This window comes from Desmodus rotundus, chromosome 2 (assembly GCF_022682495.2).
Source record: "Desmodus rotundus isolate HL8 chromosome 2, HLdesRot8A.1, whole genome shotgun sequence".
In the NCBI taxonomy this organism is placed as follows: Eukaryota; Metazoa; Chordata; class Mammalia; order Chiroptera; family Phyllostomidae; genus Desmodus; species Desmodus rotundus.
The window spans coordinates 97609397-97632050 of NC_071388.1; the positions used below are offsets into that span (position 1 = coordinate 97609397).

Consider the following 22654-nt stretch of genomic DNA (forward strand, 5'->3'; position numbering starts at 1 on the left):
GACAGGGGGAGGTTAAGAAAGTACAAGAAATTTAGAAGCCAAAGAACTTATATGTATGACCCATGGGCATGAAGTGAGGAGGGGGATGCTGGTGGGAGGGAGGGTGCAGAGCAGAGGGGAATAAAGGGGAGAAAAAAAATGGGACAACTGTAATAGCATAATCAATAAAACATATACTTAACAAAAAAAGTCAACTCTCTACAATTTGGTCTATAAATTCAACGCAATCTCATTAAAAATCCCAGTAGAATTTTTGCCAAAATTTGCAAACTGATTTGAAAATCCATATGAGAATTCAATGGACTTAAAATAGCCAAAACCATATTGAAAAAGAAGAACAAAGTTGGAGAACTAATACTCCCTGATTCAAGATTTAATATAAAGTTACAATAATCAAGATAATATGGTAATTGTGTCAAAATAAACTACCTCAATGAGACAGAGTACAATTCAGAAATAGATCTACTCATCTATGGACAAATGATTTTCAACAAAGGTACAAAGTTAATTCAGTGAAGAAAGAACAGTCTTTTCAATAGGTCTTGCTAGAACAATTGGATATCTATATGTAAACAAATGAACTTTGATCCATACAGCATACCATATTTAAAAATTAACTGAGAAATGGATCATAAGCCTAACTGTGAAAACTAAAACTCTTAAAATTTGTAGAACATAGGAGAAAACTTTTGGGGGACTTGGGTTACGCAAAAGTTTCTTAGATCTGATATCAAAAACATGATCAATAAAAAAATTAAAGTGAACTTCATCAAAATTAGAAACATCTTTTTGCAAGACACTCTTCAGAGAATAAAGGAGAAGCCACAAACTGGAAGAAAATCTTTGCAAATCATGTATCTGATAAAGGACTTGTATCTGGAATAAAAAAAGAATGATCAAAACTCAATAATAAACAGACAACTAAACTTAAAAATGTGTGACAAATGAGCAGGTACTTCACCAATTAAGATACACAAGATGTGGCAAAAGTAGGTTTTCAGTTGTGAGTATGCAAAACACAGAGTTTATTCTTGTATTATTATTTATTATTGCATTATTTTCCATATGAACAACTGTGAACCAACTTTTGCCCCACTCTGTATACATGTGAAAAGATGCTCAACATTGCATTAGGGAAATGCAAATTAAATCACAGTGAGATACTAGTACACACACCAATTAGTATGGCTAAAATAAAAAAGACCAACCAACTCAGATGCTGGTGAGGATATGGAGGAAAGGGACTCTAAGACTCTGCTGGTGAGTATGTAACATGCTACAGTCAATCTGGAAAACAGTCAGGCAATTTCTTAGAAAGTTAAACACACACCTGCCATGTGATAAAACCATTCTAGTCTTGGGTTTTTAGCCAAGAGAAATGAAAGAATATGTCAATGTAAAGACCTGTATATGAATACGTTCATAGCAGTTTTATTTTTAATAGCCCCAAACTGGAAACAAACCCAAGCATCCATCAATAGGATAAATAAACTGAAGTGGGTTCCTACACATTGGAATGCCACTCAGCAGCAACAAGGAAAGAGCCACTAAGGCACACAGCAATATGTATGAATTTAAAGTAATTACACCAAGTAAAAGAAGACAGACCCAAAAAAGTACATACTGTATAATTCCAATCTATAAAATTCTGCAACATGCAAACTCATCTACAGGAACAGAAAGCACATCAATGGTTGCCTGGGGACAGGGACAGAGGAAGTAAGAATTAGACAAGAGAGGGAGATAAAGGTGCATGAGGAAGCTTTTGTGGATTATACACCAGGTTTAATGAATGTACATATATGTCAAAACTTATGAAATCATACGCTTTGAATATGTGCAGTTCATAGCATGACAACTATGCCTCAATAAAGCTATTTTTAAAAAAGAAAATCAGTGTTCTAGGGGAATGAATAAACTTCTTATCCTTTAGGCCATCTTCTTCATATGCATGGGTATGCACAGCTGAGCTTTTGAATATATTCACCATTATTCAATAATGTTTGCTAAAAAAACAAAAAACAAAAAGCACCAATCCAGAGAAGTAAACTCCCACTGAGAGATACGTTGGGTCTGGGCTGAGCCGATAGACAAAGAGTTTGAGGTTTAGGCAGCTCTTCCAGGGACCCTGATAAAAGGGGGAATGTGGTTAGGATGACATTTGATAACAGAGACATGTAGGTGATCTGCTTCCACATAGCTTCCAACAAGGTTGATTCCACCTGCTGAATGGGTGTCCTCTCCCTTGCTCCCTGCTCCATGCCCATCTTTCTTAGTGCAGAAAGTGGCCTACTACGTAGAAAAGAACTGGGCTCCACCAAAGGAATAACCGCTGACACTTGCTAGAGCTTGTGTGTCCTCACGCTCCCTCCCTTCACTTTCAGCTCATACCTGTACCAAGCAACAGTCTCTCTGGGCACCTCGTGTTGGTGCCACATGGTGGCCAGCTCACATCTCCAGAGCAGTAGCTGGGCCTGCGGTGCATTTGCAACAGAACCTATGTTCAAAGACCTGTCTCTCCAATAGCAGGGACATATAGCTCGGAGACTTAGGAAGCCACATGACTCCAAGGTTTGAAGGGAGGAGCAGGAACTTCAGACTAACGTAAAGGGGCCAGACCTAGAAATCTGGCAAAGCTTCTTGAGCTTCTAATCAATAGTGACCCTGCCATCTGCAGTCAAGAGGCATGTACTTGCTGCCTACTCACCACTCTCTTGTCTGGGACCCTCTGGGTAAACACCTTGTAGAGTCGCCAGCTCTTCCCCAGAATGGGTCCGAACACAAGGGAGGTCCCAATGCACAGCATGGACAGTCTTACCTACAGGTGGAGACGGACAGGAGCAAAAGGCGTGAGAGGAACCACTGTTATTCTGCACACATTCTGAACTGCAAAGCCTCAGTCCACACGGGCCGTGGAGCAGAAAGTGGACTCCACTGACAGAGCATTCTAGGGATTGCTTCTGAAAGCGCCCACACCAAGGACAAAGGCAACTGCTCCCCTCAGAGTAGCTGATTTAAAAATGATCAAAACGTTGGCATTATACTTAAAACAAAATCTAAGACTTCACCTACCTGAATGAGAGTTTCCATTGAGCTTCCCCCTGAAGCATCTAGATCCTGAATCCCAAAGAGGTAAGCACTACTGTAAGTCAGACAGCTGCCCAGTAAGGTCACGATATTCAGGTTGGGACTGGACATCTTCACAATCCTAGAGGGAGTCAGGACAAAAGACACTTATGGTCATGACCACACACCCTGGGAGCGGACAGCGCTTCCCACCAGCATCATCTCCAGCGTAACCTCAGAGTGAAGGGCCACTGGGTAGAAACCCATTTATGGCCCTGTAAAATACTATTATGATTTATTTAAATTTATTTTCAAAGAGAACTAAATTCTGACACTCCTTGCTTGCAAGTCTTTTAAAAGAAGTCCAACTTTTAAGAGTTAGGAGTTTTTCTTGAAGTTTGTTATTGCTAAGAGACTGCTGTTTGTAGCCTAGTGAAGAAATAGCTAGCAGGTAGATACCTAAGGAGGTAGAGTTTGAAGCCTTTAGAAAAGAGCTGTAAACTATTATTTGGGAAAAGGTTTGGGAATTTCTTTTCATACACTATTAATTTATTTGATAAGTAAACTGTCTTCTTGTCTCTGCCTGACTGAGAAAGGGGAATCAGGGATTGAAAGCAGAAATATGACAAGGGTCTTTTCTTGAGGAGTTTTAAATAAGGTTACAGAGCAACTCAAGGATTAGAGGGAGGTGTGGACAGTAAGGGTCTGAGACAAACCCCGGACGCCAACAGAGGCTCAGGACAAGGTAGGTATGTGTGGATTCGTTAACCTCGGGGGAAAATCAGGCTTAAGCTGATTTGTTTGTTTGTTTGTTTGCTTTTTGTTATGGATAACAATTGAGAAGTAAAAGCAACTGGTAAGAATTAAGGAGGAATGTAATTGTATTTAAAATTTTTAGTCTAAATAGTATATTTTATATAAGTGCAATATTTATACTGAGTCATATGATAATTATACTTATATTTTTATTTTTAATAATATCTGAGGAGAAAAGCATTGCTATCTATAAACCTGGATTATCTGACTGACCACCTTAAAGTCCAGGGCCAAGATAAAACCATCTGCTTAATGCAGGCTATTTTAAGGTCAGGCAAAATATCTAGGAGGCATTACACTGTTGGCTAGTGCTGGATTTGCAAACATCGTAACTACCACTGACGCAGCTTGATTACTTCGAGGCTGGTAGCACAATCACATCCACATACATAAGAACAACAAAGCACTGCCCCAGGACGCTGGCCCCAAGTATGGTCCCCATAGACCAGAGTCCAGTTGAATTTTCCCTTGTCTTGGAGCAAAACCGTGAGTTTTTTCCTCCTCTAAAGTGAAACCAACTTTCATGCATTCCCCTTATAAAATGGGGGTAATAATACCCCTCCCCCTCAGGGCTGTGAGGACTTAATGAGGCAATATAGCAAGGTGTGTTCCTACACATTGGAACACCACTCAGCAGCAACAAGGAAAGAACCACTAAGGCACACAGCAGTATGTATGAATTTCAAAGTAATTACACCAAGTAAAAGAAGACAGACCCAAAAAAGTACATACTGTATAATTGCTAAGAGACTGCTGTTTGTAGCCTAGTAAAGAAATAGCTAGCAGGTAGATACCTAAGGTGGTAGAGTTTGAAGCCTTTAGAAAAGAGCTGTAAACTCTTTGACATAGGACCTGGCACGTAGGAAGCACATTGTCAACAGGAGCTGATGACATGACGAATCTCACCATCTTCCAGGATTTAGAACCTAGGAATCACCTTTCCTTCTGTTTGTTTATAACCTATACCCAGTCAGTTGTCAATTTCTTTCACTTGTTATTTCGAAATCTCTCTGAGTTGTCCCTCACTCTCTGTTCCTGCTATCATGTTTATCTAAGATATAACCGTGTTAGGAGCAATGGGAGTGGAGTCAGATGTGATGAATGGGAATCCTGGCACCGTCTCTCATAGCTGTGTGACAAAGGGCATGTCATGTAACTACTCCTAGGTTCCTGTCTCCTCACATGTGAAATGGAGATAATACCACCTTTCAAGTACACCCCACAGGTTATTGCCAAGATCAAACGAGGTGTGTGCCAAAACTCTTTGAAAACTCCAAGGCGATGCAAAAATACTAATTTTTAGATTTTTAGAGTAAACTTTAGCTCTCTGTAACACCCATTTTCCCTGTCCTAATACCTCCTGTACATCACTTTCAGACTTATTTTCTTAAAATACCACTGTATCACTTAACAAGAAAGCTGCATGTATAAAGAACATTTTTATATTGTTTGTCGTAAGTCTCCTGTATCAAATTTAAGATCCAGCCCTAACATCATCAGTCCCATGTCTTCAAATTGTGGACTCATGGAGAGGAATCTTCCCTAGATTCTTTATCTCTTCCCACAAGGAGACTATGTGGTGAATATTGACTACTGAAATGAGAACAATGCTAACCAGCAGCTCCATAGAACATCTGTTAAGAAGAGTAATACATCTGAGAGACCAATGTCGACACGGATTCAGAAAGGAGAGCACGGCTGAGCTGGGATGGGCCACTCGGTGCAGGCAGAAGTTTGGGCAGTGCTACTACTACGGGCTGGGCTCCTGCAAGACCAGGAACTGAGGCTGTTCCTCCCCACGGCCACCTACAAGGTCCTGGCATGAGCAATAAACATCTGACAATGACCTCCTCACTCAGCAACATCCCAGGTTTCACAGCCTCACATCTGTGTGGCCTGACAGGTAGGTTTCTTTCTTCATTCTTCTCTGGACCCGTTTTATTTGAACACCACTGTACAGTCAGATCGCCCTTCGTGTAATTCAGTACTGCATGAAATCCTGATATGGAACTCCTCCCCTTCCTGACTTAGGGGGAATTCAATTTAGTTATTTTTGACAAAACATATATATTACATAGTCTTCACATCTCAGAGGTTGATGCAAATTTATTTTTCAAATGGACATATTATGGACTTACATATGTATATCTCATAGTGAAACAATTTTACTGAGAACTTGCCTTAGAAAAAGAATGAAAGGAAAATGATTTACCTATTTTATTTGGCCAAGTTAACACCTGTAAAGTCACTAAAAAGCGAAGCATCTCCAATTCAGTACATGAATTATGTATGCCTGGGGAATGTCTTTGATAGGAATTCAACCAGCAATGTCATTTATATTCTTCTATTAAACTAAAAGATGAAACTACATTTGCTGAATATTTTAATCAACCACAACCCATAATTTCCACAAAGGAAAAAGATTTAAATATATACTTAATTGTAAAGAGCGAGTCACATCTAGATTATTTGCGCCACATTTACGAAGAGATGAAAGCTTGGATTGTGTTACTGGCAGGCAAAGACAAGATGGGTTTTTTTTGAAGGTTTACATAGTGATCTCATCATTTTCTTCATTTATTGATTGGCAATATAAAGCAAGGGCTCTCTTGATTTTTTCTTCTCAAGTAAGTTCTCAATACCTAAAAGAAATACATCCATGTACATCTGCAGAACTTGTATGAACTCAGATTATCATCCCAATAGTCTAAAGAATTCAGATGCGTCAGTGACATCCACCAGGGTACTGGTATGGTGTTTTAAACATTGTTATCAAATATTGGTTTCTGAACTTGGAGGTTTATTATTCTTAGAATTATGGAGGACTGACGGGTCATGCTATTGTTTCTTTTTAACAATGGGTGAAGACTGAACCTGGAACATGACCTGCCAATGGGGCAGAGCGTGGTTCTTGGCTTGCTGCTACTATTAGAAAACTTCCCTCCCATGTCACAGGGCCGTGCTTTCTACAATGCTGCCTGAGTTGATATAAATGGTATCATTGAGCTTGAAACATATCTAAAACCAAACATGAATGTATTTGCAAAAGAACATTGTAATAAAACAATAAAGAATAAATTGTGAAGATTTATTGAATTTCTTTTTCAAACCACTGTTTTTGATTTGTGCTACAATAGGATTATAAATGTCTCTGGTCTGGATCTGTTCTAAACAGCTTTACTGTAATTTTGTCTGGTGTGTTTCAGCAACTGTGATCACTTTTCTATCTTGTTTATTTCTAATCTATTGGGTTCAAATCTGAATCCAATTCAAATTCTGTACACCTCAAGCTAGTATTGCTGTAACCTGGCTAGTCATTTATATTAAAACTTGGTATCACAGGGGCAACAGCAGCCTGGCCCTGCTCCTTCCTCTCCTGCGTGGGCCACCATCCTAGTAGACCACCCTAGGAGACTTCATTAACCTTTCAACCTTCAGAGTTCTAAGTTCTTTAAACAGAATGACTTCACTTTATTCCACTTTCAGACACCCATCCCCAGGGTCATGCCCTGGGTCTTACGCTTGTTCAGAATGGTACCACTTCAGAAATTTTAAACATCAATATCCCATTCTCTGATCACAATCCATCCAAAATTTAACTCCTAATCTTCTTTTTTTAATTTTATTTTTTAATTACAGTTAACATTCAATATTATTTTATATTAGTTCAGGTCTACAGCATAGTGATTAGACAGTCACATAATGTACAAAGTGATACCCCCATAATTCAAGTACCCAGCTGGCACCATATATAGTTATTACAATATTATTGTAATTTTACATGCCTGTGGCCATTTTGTATTTTACGTCACTGTGACGGTCTTGTAACTGCCAAACTGTACTTCTCAATTCCTTCACCTTTTTCACCCAGATCCCCAACCACTTCCCCTCTGGCTACCATCAGTCTGGTCTCTGCATCTATGAGTCTGTTTCTGGTTTTTTGTTCATTTTTTTCTTTAGATTCCACATATAAGTGAAATCATATTGTATTTGTCTTTCTCCATCTGACTTATTTCACTTAGCACTTAGACCCTCTCGGTCTATCCACGTTGTCACAAAAGGTACGATCTCATTCGGTTTGTGGCTGAGTAATACCCCATTGCACACCACCACTTTTTTATCCGCTTGTTTGTCGGCACTTGGGTTGTTTCCATATCTCGGCTACTGTAAATAATGAACAATAAACATAGATGTAACTATATCTTTTTAAGTTTTAACTCCTAGTTTCCCCCTCAACCTGTTCCTCTCAAATTCGGTGCCAGTTTAGATAGTGGCAACTCCATCTTTCTATTTGCTTGGACCAAAAATCTTGGAGTCATCCTTAACTCTTGCTCACCACCCATGTCCAATCTGTCATGAAATCCTATTGGCTCTATCCTTGAAATATATACAGAATCCAACTAGTATACTTCTTACCAGCTCTGCTGCCATCTCCTTGATCAAAGCCTTACTTAGTATGTCTCTTTTGGATTGTCGCAATAGCCTCCTAACTTGTCTCCCTGCTTCTACATTGGACCCTCCCTATATCTGTTTTCAACACAGAAGCCAGAGCAATCCATTAAAGGTGAATCAGATCACGTCACTTCTCTGCTCAAAACTCTGCAATGAAGCTCCATCTCATTCTGAAGAGAAGCCAGTCTTTTCTAGGGTCCACAAGGCTTACACAATTGGTCCCCATTATGTCTCTACATCATTTCCTACTTTGTCCCCTGCCCACTCCACTCCACAGAGGCCTCCTTACTGTTCCTGGAAACATCAGACACTCACACACTTCAAGGCTTTGAAGTGGCTATTCCCCCTGCCTGGAATATTTAATTCACACATCTGCACAGTTTATTCCCCCTCTCCCTTCATGTCTTTGTTCAACTAGGGCTATGATGACAACCCATTTAAAATCACACCCCTCCCTCAGAATTCCAAATCCTTCTGATCCTGCTCTATTCTCTCCATCCCCATCCCTCCATAGCACTTATTGCCTTCTAATGTATTGCTTAATTTACATATTTATTGCTGTTGCTTATTTCTTTTCCTCCCAATTAGAATTGTTCATAATGTACTCCCAGCACTAGAACACTACCTCGAATATTGAAGGCACTCAATAAATACTTGATGAATAAATGAATCAGCCTCCCGTCCTCCAGCCCCTTCATTAGCTTACCTCTAACATACTTGCTCTCTGACAGCCTACAGGCCTCCAGTTCCTTGGTTCTTTTGCTTCCTCACAGTCTATTAGCCTCTCCTCCTTTCCCTACCTAATTTCTAACCTCTGGCTGGTCATCTGAACTGTTCTCTCAATAACATCCAGTTCCAGTTGTAAACAAGCCCTTTTGCTGCATCTGTCCCACAAAACTCTCATCAAAATTACAATCCATTGTCTGCTTTTATCCCCAGGCAGCTGAATGCTTGGGGAGAAAATTATACAGTCTTGCAGATTGTTGCCACCAAAATAGATGGCCTCCAACATCAATCAGCCAGGCTCACTCTGCTACCAATCTTTTTATTTCTCCATAAGGCACTTATTAATACTTTCTTTGTGAGTGATTCATCTCATTGGATTCAAAGAAATAAGAGCACGTATCTGTCTGGTTGACGCCCTTAGTCTAGATTTGGTGCCCTCCTCTGTGCCTGTGTAACACCCCAGGGCATATGAGCACCAACACAATTGTCATGTTATAGTCCCAACTTTGTATGTTTGTCCCACTAGACAGTTTCTACTCCTCAAAATCTAGGCTGTTTCTTATTTATCTGAATCTCAGTCCCCAGCACAGTCTTTGGAAAATGGCAAGTGTTCCATAACCATTCGTTAGACACTCACGTTAGTTAGTGAATGAATGAATTCATTAATGGATACGGAAGGCCAATCTTTCCTTCCTTTCTTTATCCCCTTCCCTAATCTCATTTTCACTTGGCAGTGCTCTCTCTTAGCTGACTAATGACCATAAAGCAGCAGAGATCCCTGACAGTCAGAGGGAGAGCCAAGAGCTGCGTCAATGCCCCAGTGTTAAGACAAGAGGGATGCTGGTAGGAGTTTCGGGGGGATCCTTTTGGTCCCCCCTGGAATGGCTGAGAACTCCCTGGCATTACTGAACACAAAAGGACCAGAGATGTTTTGGGGGCTCTGAGTTCTGTGGACTTCATAGACACTGGGTTTTGACCACTTGGCAAATCCCCCTACTCCAAACCCTCACTGAAAAGCCTCTTCCTCTGGGCAAGCCCCTCCTTTGCTTCCCCGTCAAGCATGATGCTGAAGGCAGTCTAAAAATAAATGAGAGAAGGGAGCGTTGTAGTTGTGCAGCTTCTGCTCTCCCGTTCTCTTTGCTTCTAGGAAAGTGCAACATCTTGGGTCTGTGTGTATTCACATATGCTCATCCACATATGTATTTGCTTGTCTCCAGTGAAATCAGGTCACTTAAAAGATTCCTTTCTATTGGCTGAATTCTTCTTGGAGAATTCCCCCAGGCAATGTTCTTGTCCAATGTGTCTCTCATATCATGTGACAAGGGCCATGCAGGCCCAGTGATATGAGGACAGCCTTTGTCAAGCAAATGATGGATGAGACCTCCTCTTCAAGACCACGCTGGTTAGACTCTCTTAGCTTATGTCTGCTCAGAGGTTAACAGTCGCGCATCCCATTCTGTTGCTACAGAAAATCTGCTGATCTTAGACTGATTGCTGCTTGCAGCTAGGCTAGGAAGCATGCCTTGTCTTTACATCCTTGTAGCCAGTAAATTATGTTTTGTCATGAGCTAAACCACTCAGCAGTGCCTCCTGTCCTGGCTGGGTCTGTACTCTCTAAATTTGTCTGCTTTCCCTCAGTTGTAAGTCCTGGCATAGAATTCTTTTACATGAAGAGAGTGAGCTCTTACCTACTATTCCGTCTGTTCAGGTCAACAGTTGCTGAAGCTGGAAAGCAAGTGAAAGAACAAAGACATTCTGCCTGAACAATAGCTAAATGGTTAGCAGTGGTTGGACCTGATGAAATCTAAGGTCCCTTCCAGCTCTTCCCTTAACTTTTCCAGAGGAAACTTTCTTTTTCTGGTCACTAGTTTATTTCCATTTCTGCTTCTCTACCTTAAGCATGAACAACAGGCTGACCTGACATGCATTAGGATTATTTCCCAATCAACCTGTTATCAATCAAGCAAAATATTTAGTTATTATGTGCAAAAGAAAATTTGCTAACTATCCTGCCCCCAAATTCCCTTTTAGCAGATGACCTCAGTGTCTCCATACTTTATTCATTATAATCTTTAATGATATTCCTGTGTCAAACATTAACTCAACAGTTCCTAAAGATTGGCTCGTCAGGGTGAGAAGAGCTGGAGGCTGGAGGGCAAATAAGATACAATTCCTGTCCTCAGCTCGTCAGGACACCGCTTCCCTGGTTTCTAACCTTTTTGTGGCAGAGACAATTTTCTTATTCTGTCTTTCATATTTTCAAATGGAACAAAATTTTAATATAATATAGGTAGTTGTTTTCTCAGTGTTCACCGGGCCATTTAACAAAATCTAGGTATATGAATGTAGGTCTATTACAGGTGTTTATATGTGAATATGCATATAAACTTCCAGGGTACAAATTTCAGAATATAGAACTCTCCTGGACTGAATAGACCTAATGACCAATTTAAAAAATCCATCCTTGCACATATTTTTTAAGCTGAAATGTGGAAATTTAGGTATGATACCAATGCCATTGCTTCATTATCCCAGCTCAAGCTGAGGACAGACGTGAAAAAGCCCAGACAGGTTCAAGATAAGCTGGTGATGAGAGGAAAAAGGACCTAAAGGGCACACTTAGTAGAAAGGAGTTTGTATGGCTTTATTGGGTGTATTATGGCCCCAATCCACATCAGTTTTTTAAGAAATTAGTTTCCAAATGTATTTTTACTATATTACATATAATTATAATATATTTTAAATGTGTTTTTAAATGCTGGGGGGGGAGACACTAGAAACAAAAAATTCCTCTTCCCTCACATAAACTGAGACCCTAGAGTGTGAGCAGCTTTGCAATTTATAAACTGGTGGTTTCAACTTCCTTCTTCTCTTAGCTGCGGGGCGCAGGCCTTGGGCACTTCCCAGCAGGAGGCTTGTCAGAACCCCCAAAGGACAGAGCAGATGCCCTGATTTTAAGTAGAGCACAGAGCACAAGCACAATCGGCCACATGAAACATCCAATGACACGGAGTCTGCTGTGAAGCAGAACATTATGGTCTACCAGGTGACAGCAAATTCATCTCTCTGAGGCACAAAAGATTCACCTGCCTGAAACATACTGGGGAGGTTTCCTTTCCCTCTTCTATTCTTTCTCTTCCTCAGGTTTTCGGCAGGAGAACTTTGGGACTTGGTGAATTTGACAGGAATCTGGAACAACCATAGCTGCTGGAATCAGCCACCATTGGGCTAGAATCTGGGAATTCCTGCTCTGGGGACTGGGTTTTCCTTAGCTGTGTCCCCATCAGCACCTTCTACAGGGCCCTGAACCTAGTGGAAACTGATGAAACATTTGCTCTCCTGGATAAATCATTAGACTCAGAAGACTCTTAGAGGTCCAGTACTTAGAAGAGATAAAAGGGCGACTGCTAGAAAGGCACGACCTGCTTGCTCCCCATCACTCTGCTCCCACAAATTGCCTAGGGCATGACTTGAGTCTTAGGGTTCATTCTAAGGAACATAGCTTACACCAGTGACCCGGCCTGACTCCTTCATTTTAAGGCGAGGGACCTGTATACAGTCTTATAGCCATGTAGGGACCACATTGGGACAGCTTATCCAGATGTCCCAACTCCTGGTTCCCTCCAGTGTTCTCTCACTCCCCCCACCTCCTGCCCCCCATTTACCCAGCCACCTGGGACCCAGTGTCTCCTTTTGACCAATAGGCTTCTACAAGGGGCCTTCCTGGCACTGGTTTCTAATGCCCAGCAGTAATGCTGGGAGGCCAAGTGTTTTCACTTGCCCCCTTGTAGGGTAAGTGGAGGCAGTCTGGCTTCCTCACCCAGGTGTCTGGGTAACTAAGGGAAGCAGTTTCCCATAACCTTGAATGGGCCTGATAAATAGTGTTCTCATAGCCTTGAGACTGGGTCCAAAAAATCTTCCCATAGCATGAAGTGGCCTCGCATGCGCAGAATTATGTTATGTTATGTAATGTTCTGGCATTTTTCTGGCTTTGTTCCCCTCTAGTACTTAAGCAGGTAGGGACTCCCTGCTGGGTGCCATGCTGGGGACAAAGGGCCACAACGTGTGCCATGCAGACACGCAGGGAGACACGCAGCTTGCAGGGTGCATGACTCGCCCACCCATGAATAAAGGCCTGCCAGACGTCCCAACACCCATGAATATTTTTCTACCTGCACGAATACCATGGACCTGCCCGGCCTTGAAGGGTCTCAGCACACCCCTCAACTGAGTCTTCTCAAAGGCCTCATTTAGCTAGCACTTATCATCAAGAGAGGAGAGAGAGGAAGTCCTGAGAGAGTGCCTCCTGCTGGGCTCTGTCTGTTTCTGCCAATTCTGATTTTTGGCTTGGACCTCGGACCTTAGCAGGGTTCTCGTTCTGACTCCAAGCTTTACTTACTGACTGGAACCCCAGACTAAAATCTTGCTACATGACTTTAGGCTCTCGGTTTCCATCATTGCCTTGGTGGCTCCAAGTCCTGGCACCAGCAATGGCCTGGAAATGTCTGCCCTAGGCTGTGACAGGAGTTGTATGTTCTGTCCTGTAATCTGATGTGAAAGGAACAACTGTTAGATAATCTCTTTGTGCGTGTTTAAGCAGCTTTCATGGATTAATGCTGAGGTAACGTGATGCAGTGGAAAATGCATGGGCTTTGAAATCAGACTGACTAAACTGACTAGCTGTGTATGGTGGGTGACTTGCTGAAGCAGTTCTCACCTGGAAGTGTGGAAAATAAGATTTATCCTCCTGGGTGCTATAAAGGTTAGAGATATTTATCCTAAGTGAAAGCACATAAGAGGCCTGTTATAGAAAGTAACAGCTATCAATTTTAAGTTAAATTATCGGTATTTACACATATGTGACTAAGTTTACATAGGGGCTAATTTTATGAAGAGTTCAAATACTGAAGAACCCTGAAATATTTTTGAGTCATCAAAAATTACATATTATAGATGATTCTATGTTTTTTCTACATCTTAGAATGTCAGTAATGATAGGAAATAATATTAAAAAGAGTAGCCAACGTTGATCGTATGTTTAATATGTGTTAGGCAGTTGCTAAGTGCTCTACATACACTATCTAATGTAGTCTTCACAGCATTCTGAGATAAGTAGTGTCATTAGCCCTGTTTTTAAATAGGGCAAAGTTCAATACAGGGATCATGTCACATGACTAGTAAATGCCAGAGCTGGGATTTGAGGTGGAGTTGGATTCCAGAGCCTGATTGCTTATGCCATTTAATGTTTCACTGTTCACACACTTAACTTTTTGTGAACACTGTTAAGGATGAGCCCTTATCCCTCTCTCCATTTTCCCATTTGGGACTATTGAGGACAGGCTTTTGCCTTCCTCTTCACCCCACGACTCTCTCCACCCCAAGCGAGCAGGAGTGAGCAGTGGGACTGGAGAGAGGCTGACAGGCCTGGGCTGAGGTTTACCAGATGATCCCCAACGCAAGAATCTCTACTCCTCTTCCCTCCTTTCCCACCTCCACCAGGCAGGGAGCGCACCTCCACTTCCTGGGCCCCATTTCAGCATTATGTCAAGTAGTGCTTTCTAATCTAGCTTTCACCAGAAAACCCTGTGCTTCTTTTTTTCTCAAAAAACTTTTTATTTTGAAATTATTTAAAGCTCACAAGGAGTTGCAAAAGAGAACAGAGTGTCTGTGTACTCTTCACCCAGCTTTCTCCAAAGATAACATCTTACATAACTAAAGTACATCATCAAAACCTGGAAATTGACATTGGTGCAATACTATTAACTAAACTATACACCCTCTTCTAATTTCACCCATTTTTACATGTACTGTGTGTGTGTGTAGCTCTATGAAATTTATCACATGTACAGTAACTACCACCATAATCAGGATGCTGAACTGTTCCATCATGCAAACCAAACAAGACCTCCCTCAAACTATCCCTTTACAGTCACACCTTTCCCTCAACTGTAACCCCTGGCAACCTCTGATCTATTCATCACTGTAAATTTGTCTCTTGAGAATTCAATATAATCATACAATGTGTAAACTCTTGAGATTGACTTTTTCTTTCACTCAGCATAAGGCCCTTGAGATTAATTCAAGTGGTTGCATGTATTAAAAGCTTGTTCCTTTTTATCGTCGGGTACTGCTCCATTGTATGGATGTACCATAGTGTTTATTATCCATTCATCTGTTGAAGGAGGTTTTTTGCTGTTTTAGTTTTGATTGTTACAAATAAAGCTGCTGTATTCATATACAAGTTTTTGTGTAAACATAGTTTTCATTTCTCCGGGGCAAACACCCATGAGTATGATTGCTGGATTACACAATGAGTGTATTTTTTATTTTGTACAAGCTGCCAAACTGTTTTCCATGCAGGAGTAACATTTCACATACCCGCCAGCAAAGTAGGAGAGATCCAGTTTCTCTGCACCCTTGCCGACACTAGGTATGGTCAGGATGTGTGTTTTCGGCTTGTGAGGCACACATCTATCTTTAAGAGAAAAAACCTTGACTATCATTTGATTATCAGCCCTTTGTGTTTGTCTGCATGCACTCTGACTAGAGTCCTGGAGGGGAGTGGAGTATGTTTTAGACTCCGAATTCTTTTTTTAAATTCATTTACTGATTTTGAGAGAGAGAAAAAAACACATCAATTTGTTGTTCCACTTATTTATGCATTCATTTGTTGATTCTCGTATGTGCCCTGACTGGGTATTGAACCTGCAACCTTGGCACGTTAGGAAGATGCTCTGCTAGCTGAGCTACCTGGTCAGGGCTAAGCTCCAAATTCTTATCAATCATCTCCTATGTGCCAGACACTGGCAGGTGCTATAAAATACACAACGGTATTGTATTTGACATTGAGGACTCAATATGTAGCACAGGAGAATAATACGTGAATAGTAAATATGATTATAAATATAATACAAAATACTGATAGGTAAATATGTAGTAAGTAACATAGGTATGTGGAAAGTGCCATGGGCATTGATAAAGGAACTTTGCCTTAGGGCATTGGCTCCTAAAATTCAGAATTGATAAGAATCCCCTAAAGAGCTTGTTAAAATACAATCTGGTCATTATCCCCAAGTTTTACGTTCAGTAGGGTCTGGGATAGAGCTCTGAGAATTTTTATTTCTACCAAGTTCCCAGATGCCACTGAATCTGCTGGTCCAGGGACCACATTTTGATGGATAAGACTTTTACAGGAGGAATAGGAATTTGTCAGGTGAAAAATGAGGAGAGCCTTGCAACAGGAAAGTGTGAACAAAGGCATGGCGATGCAAGTGCATGGTGTACTTGAGGAATGGCTATTACTTTGTATGATGAGAGTACAACTTAATGTAAGAGAGTAAGCAGAAACTGTAGATGAAGACCAGACTACAAAAGATCTTAAATGCTTGTCTAAGGAGTTGTGTAGGCAGTAGAAGCCTATGTTGAAAAACCAAGTCTATGTTTGAAAACAATGCTGGCAAGTGGGCAGTAGCTCAACTGGAAATGGAAAAGACCAGTTAGGGGGCTACTGTAATCATTCAGATGAATAATAGATCAGGGTGATGGAGAGGGACAAAAGGAGACAGATCTGAGAGACATTTCAGAGGTTTAATATCTAAGACTTGGTGACTAACTGGATGTGTAGGGAGACAAAAGTGTCCCAAATGAAGAATAGATGGATGGCAGTGCTATTAACTGAGAAAGGAAAGACACAGAAGTAGAGGAAGATCAGGGTAAGGTACGACTCTGGTTTTTGGTCGCTGAATCTGAATTGACTGAGGAACATCCATCTGACAATATCAACTATGAAGTCAGGAAATGGGTTTGGAAAGAGGCAGGGCTTGGGGATATGCCACAGGAGGGATAAAGACCAAATGATGGGTATAGTGTAAGATGTGAATCAAGACTGGAACCCAGGGTGATATCAACATTTCATGGGTAGGTAGAGTTCAGGAGCCAGGGAGAGCTGCTGGTAAGAACTAGAAAGGTAAAGCCAGGGCATTCGTGTATGGTACAGTCAAGAAAAGAGGTTTCAGAAAGGAGGAACAGACAAGATGGTTAAATGTTACATGGCTTCAGACTACATGGGATGGAGTCTAAAAAGATCAGTTGATTTAATGACTTTGGCAAAGGTCATTTCAGTGGAACCAGGGCATGGGTTGAATAATGAATTGGAGACAAGAAGTGGAGGTAGCTAGTGAAGATCACCATTTTAAGATGCGTGGTGGTAGGAGGAGCCAGAGGGTTGAGGCAATAGCTTCTGGAAGAGGCATAACCAAGAGATACACTCCTTCCAGCGGCCTTCCAATGCCTCAAGAGGAATGCCAACAGTTTCTAGTGATTAATCAGTATTTATTCATCTACCTCACTCAAAATACGCAAAACACTAAAAAACTATTTGATCAACAGCTACTGATCCATCCACAGGGGGCATTTTGAGTGTGCTGGTCCTTCTGGTATCTTTCTCAGGAAAGTCCAAGGTACATAACTAGTTTAGTCTTCTTGTCTTTTGGTCTCTGAGCACTCCCTGTGACCATTATTATCAGAAAAAGATCCCACCTTTATTCTAGCTTTTTCCTTTTAATAGATTTAAATAATCCCTTTATGTGTTTAGAACTTGCCTCCAAGGTGCTTCTCAAAGTCCTTCTTCCTATTTTGTACCTAAACTGACAAACTCTGTGGGCTCTCTGCTTTCCTCTGGGGAATTTATACATTCTTTGATTGAGAGATATCTTTTTCCCTCCACTGTGTCTCCAATCTTCCTATGACTTTCAAAAGCCTACCTTTCAATTTTCTCATTGTTAACATTCACATTTTGTCAGTTTTCTTTTTTTAAAATATATTTATTGATTATGCTATTATAGTTGTCCCATTTCCTGCACCCCTCACTCCACTCCATCCTGCCCACCCCCTCCCTCCCACATTCCCCCCCTATACTTCATGTCCATGGGTCATACTTATAAGTTCGTTGGCTTCTACATTTCCTACACTATTCTTACCCTCCCCCTGTCTATTTTCTACCTACCACTTATGCTATTTATTCTCTGTACCTTTCCCCTCCTCCCCCTCCCACGCCCCTATTGACAACCCTCCATGTGATCTCCATCTCTATGGTTCTGTTCCTGTTATAGTTGTTTGCCTAGTTTGCTCTTGTTTTTGTTTTAGGTGTGGTTGTTAATAACTGTGAGTTTGCTGTCATTTTTACTGTTCATATTTTTTATTTTCTTTTTCTTAGGTAAGTCCCTTTAACATTTCATAGAATAAGTGCTTGGTGATGATGAACTTCTTTAACTTGACCTTATCTGAGAAGCACTTGATCTTCCCTTCCATTCTAAATGATAGCTTTGCTGGATACAGTAATCTTGGATGTAGGTCCTTGCCTTTCATGACTTGGAATACTTCTTGCCAGCCCCTTCTTGCCTGTAAGGTCTCTTTGGAGAAATCAGCTGACAGTCTTATGGGAACTCCTTTGTAGGTAACTGTCTCCTTTTCTCTTGCTGCTTCTAAGATTCTCTCCTGTTTAATCTTAGGGAATGTAATTATGATGTGCCTTGGTGTGTTCCTCCTTGGGTTCAGCTTTTTTGGGACTCTCTGAGCTTCCTGGACTTCCTGGAAGTTTATTTCCTTTGCCAGATGAGGGAAGTTCTCCTTCATTATTTGTTCCAATAAGTTTTCAATTTTCTGTTCTTCCTCTTCTCCTTCTGGCACCCCTATAATTCGGATGTTGGAAAGTTTCAAGATGTCCTGGAGGTTCCTATGCCTCTCCTCATTTTTCTGAATTCTTGTTTCTTCATTCTTTTCTGGTTGGATGTTTGTTTCTTCCTTCTGGTCCACACGATTGATTTGAGTCCCAGTTTCCTTCACATCACTATTGGTTCCTTGTACATTTTGCTTTGTTTCTCTTAGCATAGCCTTCATTTTTTCATCTGGTTTTCGAACAGATTCAACCAATTCTGTGAGCATCTTGATAACCAGTGTTTTGAACTGTGCATCTGATAGGTTGGCCATCTCTTCCTCACTTAGTTGTATTTTTTCTGGAGCTTTGAAGTGTTCTGTCATTTGGGCCATTTTTTTTTTTTTTTTTTGTCTTGGCGCGTCTGTTACTTAAAGGGGCGGAGCCTTAGGTGTTTCCTGGGGCAGGGTAACGCTGGTTGCTGCGCTGTGATGCTATATGTGGGGGAGGGGCCAAGAGGAAGCAATGGCGCACGCTCCACTCTCCACAGAACCTCAATCTTTCACTCTGCTACCCACAATCAAACTGGGCCCCTCTGGGGCTGGTTCCCGAGTGGGTGGGCTTGTGCACGCCCTAGGCCCCTGTGGGTCTCTCCAACGACCTCTCCTGTGAGGCTGGGAGTCTTTCCTGCTGCCGTCCCAACCCCCACGGGTGTTTTCACTCAGAGGTTTGAGGCTTTATTTCCCCGCGCTGGAGCCCTGGGTTGCGTGGTCTGCTTTGCTCCCGCTGTTTGTCTGGTTTATCTGTGCTCGAATGTGGGGCTGCCAGGTGCTACCTGCCGTTCTGCCTGCCCCGTTCTCTGCCACTCTGAGTCCGGCCCTCTCCGGTTTATCTGTGCGCGACTGTAGGGCCGCAGGGTTTGCTAGTGGTCAGATTGCCTGCCCCGTTCGTCCCACACTCCGCCAGTCTCGGTCCTGCCACCACAATGCGAGTCCTCTCTGCCCCGGCTGCCCGTCTCCGCCCCTCCTACTGGTCTGGATGAATGTTTATTTTTTATCTCCTTGGTGTAGGACTTCCTTGCCGTTCGATTTTCTGTCAGTTCTGGTTGTGCGAGGAGGCGCAGTGTGTCTACCTACGCCACCATCTTGGTTCTCCATCAGTTTTCTTTTGAATACTGAATAATCGAGATGTACTTTCTGGGTTTATGGATTCAATTGTGTCACAATTACTCACATTTATTGGTTTACCCATAGTTACCTCCTAGGGTCAGGGGTGTCAAAGTCATTTTCACCAGGGACCACATCAGCCTCACAGTTGCCTTCAAAGGGCTGAATGTAATTTCAACTCCTTAACAGTTAAGGAGCAGTTACATTTATACAGTCCTAAAATTATTTTATTGATGAACATTATTCAATAAAAAAATTGTCAAAGGATTTGAGTAGACATTTCTCCAGAGAAGATATACAAATAGCCAATATGTTCATGAAAATATGCTCAACATTATTAACCATCAGGGAAAATCAAATCAAAATCACAATGATTTGAATAAAATCAAAACCACAAAACCACTTTGTTGGCTAAAATAAAAAATGATAACAAGTGGTGACAATGATGTGGAGAAATTAGAACCTCCATATATTGCAGGTGAGATTGTAAAAAGGTACAGTCATTTCAGAAAACATATTGGCATATATGAAAATACAGAACCAGCATATGAGTTAGCAATTCCTCTCCTAGGTATGTACCCAAGACAAAGAAAAACATATGGCCACACAAAAACTTGTACATGAATGTACAAGCAGAATATTATTTTTAATAGCCAAAAAGTGGAAACAACAAAATACTTATCGAATGATGAATGGAAAAACAAAATGTGGAATACGCATAATACAATAGAACATTATTCATCAATAAAAAGAAATGAAGTACTGCTTTCTACTACAACATGGATGGACCCTGTAATGATTATGCTAATATTGTGTTAAGTGAAAGAAACCAGACACAAAGAGCCACGTATTTTTTTATTCCATTTATGTGTATTGACCAGGTTAGGCAAATCTATAGAGACAGCAAGAACACTAGTAGCTGCCAGAGGCTGATGAGAGGGAGGAATGGGGAGAAACTGCAAATGGGTATGAAGTTTCTTTTTGGGATTTCTTTTAATAAAAACTTTCTGGAATTAGACAGTGGTAATGATTGCCCAATGTTGTAAATATACTAAAAACTACTGAACTGTATACTTTAAATAGGTAAATTTCATGGGACCTGAATTATACCCCCCTCCCAAAAAAAGAGTAAGTATATTCCTCTTGTTATCTGATATGTCTGAGCAATGTTTACCCATGGAGATTTGAGAAAGGCTCCCTTTGCCAGTAACATTCCTACTTTACTGTTGTTCGTTGTACATCTCACACAAAACTAGGCCACCTCTTCTCTTTTCTTTTGAGACTCTAAAGTCCAAGGTAAAGTCTCATAGGATGCTACAACAAAACATCTGGCTTTGGTCATAGAAGGAAAGTTGATTCTAGAGAAGGAAAACTAGAGCGGGAGGGTCTCTGTTGAATGAGGACAGACTATTAAGCAATGCAGCCTGGAAAAGGGAAGGTCAGTGGGGATGTGAGAGAAGCCTATTAAATCACTAAGAGATCTTGAGTATGGTAGAATGAAATTCTGGAATACTTGAAAGATAGGATACCAGTTAAAAGTTCAGATGTACAAATTTAGGACATGAAAAATAAAGTAACAACTTCATAAAACAGGTAGTGATTTCAGGATGATCATTATCTCCTAAGAGATGGTGTGAGCAACAAAATATAGTTTTAAGAAAATGGTCCCATAATAAATTATTTGACCAAAATGAATTACCTACTAATAGTTTTTGTTGCTTTCTCCTTAAAATATTGAAACAATTTTAAAATTGTGGTAAGATACAATAAAATTACATATAAAAAATAACATAAAATTACCATCTTAACCATTTTTAATTTTTTTAATCATCACCCAAGGACATTTTTTCCTATTACTTTTAGAGAGAATGGAAAGGGGAAAGAGAGAGAGAAAAAGAGAGACAGAATCATCGATGTCAGAGAGAAACAGCAATTGTTGCTTTCTTGTGTGTGTCCTGACCGGGGATCGAACCTGCAACACTCCAACCAACTGAGCCACACTGGCCAGGGCACCTTCTTAACCATTTTTAAGTGTATAGTTCAGTCATGTTAATTATATTCACACTGTTGTTCAACCAATCTCCACAACTTTTTCACCCTGCAAAACTGAGACTCATTAAACAACAATTAACTGAACCATTAACTGAAGCTCTGTACCCATTAAACAATAACTCCCCATTCCTCTCTCCCCATCAGCCCCTGGCAACCACCCTTCTAGTTTCTATTTCCACGAGTTTCTATGACAGATACTTCATATAAGTGGGTTCATACAGCATTTGCATTTTTGTGCATGGCTTATTTCATTTAGCATAATATCCTCAAGGTTCATCCATGTTGTAGGATGTGTCAGGATCTCCTCCCTTTTTAAGGCTGAATGTATATAATATCTTTTATTTATCTATTCATCTGTCAAATGGACAGTTGGTTTGCTTGCCTCTCTTTCTGGGAGATGGGCCCAATCACTAAGGTTGACATTGAAGGATTAACCTGTCTTTTCCTAATAAGGTGCTTGGTAAAACAACGAGAAACAGAAAGATCAGAGTTGGGGCTCAAATGGTGGTTGAAGAGGTTAGACCAAACGAGTTTGAATTCGGGAGTCTAGAAAGACTCATCAGATTAAGACACACAAACCAGATGCTGGGAGCAGAAAGTAAGGACCAATAGTGGTAATCTAGGGATTGAATATGCAAGAATGTTTAAAACCAGATCATTCTGAGGAAAAGAATCAACTAAGGAGTAAACTGGGAGTGAGAATAAAGCAGGGTCAGGGAGTACA

General features: G+C 40.9%; 1 protein-coding gene across 3 annotated transcripts in view; it reads right to left on the reverse strand.

Moving 5' to 3' along the window:
• GPR156 (G protein-coupled receptor 156) overlaps window positions 1-22654 on the reverse strand; it is a 100671-nt gene that overhangs the window by 24662 nt on the left and 53355 nt on the right. For all 3 annotated transcript variants that reach the window (XM_045186069.2, XM_024578187.3, XM_053918413.1), the window contains 2 exons: window positions 3073-3208; window positions 2708-2818 (listed from right to left, as the gene is read on the reverse strand). In XM_045186069.2, the coding sequence (XP_045042004.2) occupies window positions 2708-2818; window positions 3073-3208 (247 nt within the window). The remainder of the gene's footprint in view (window positions 1-2707; window positions 2819-3072; window positions 3209-22654) is intronic.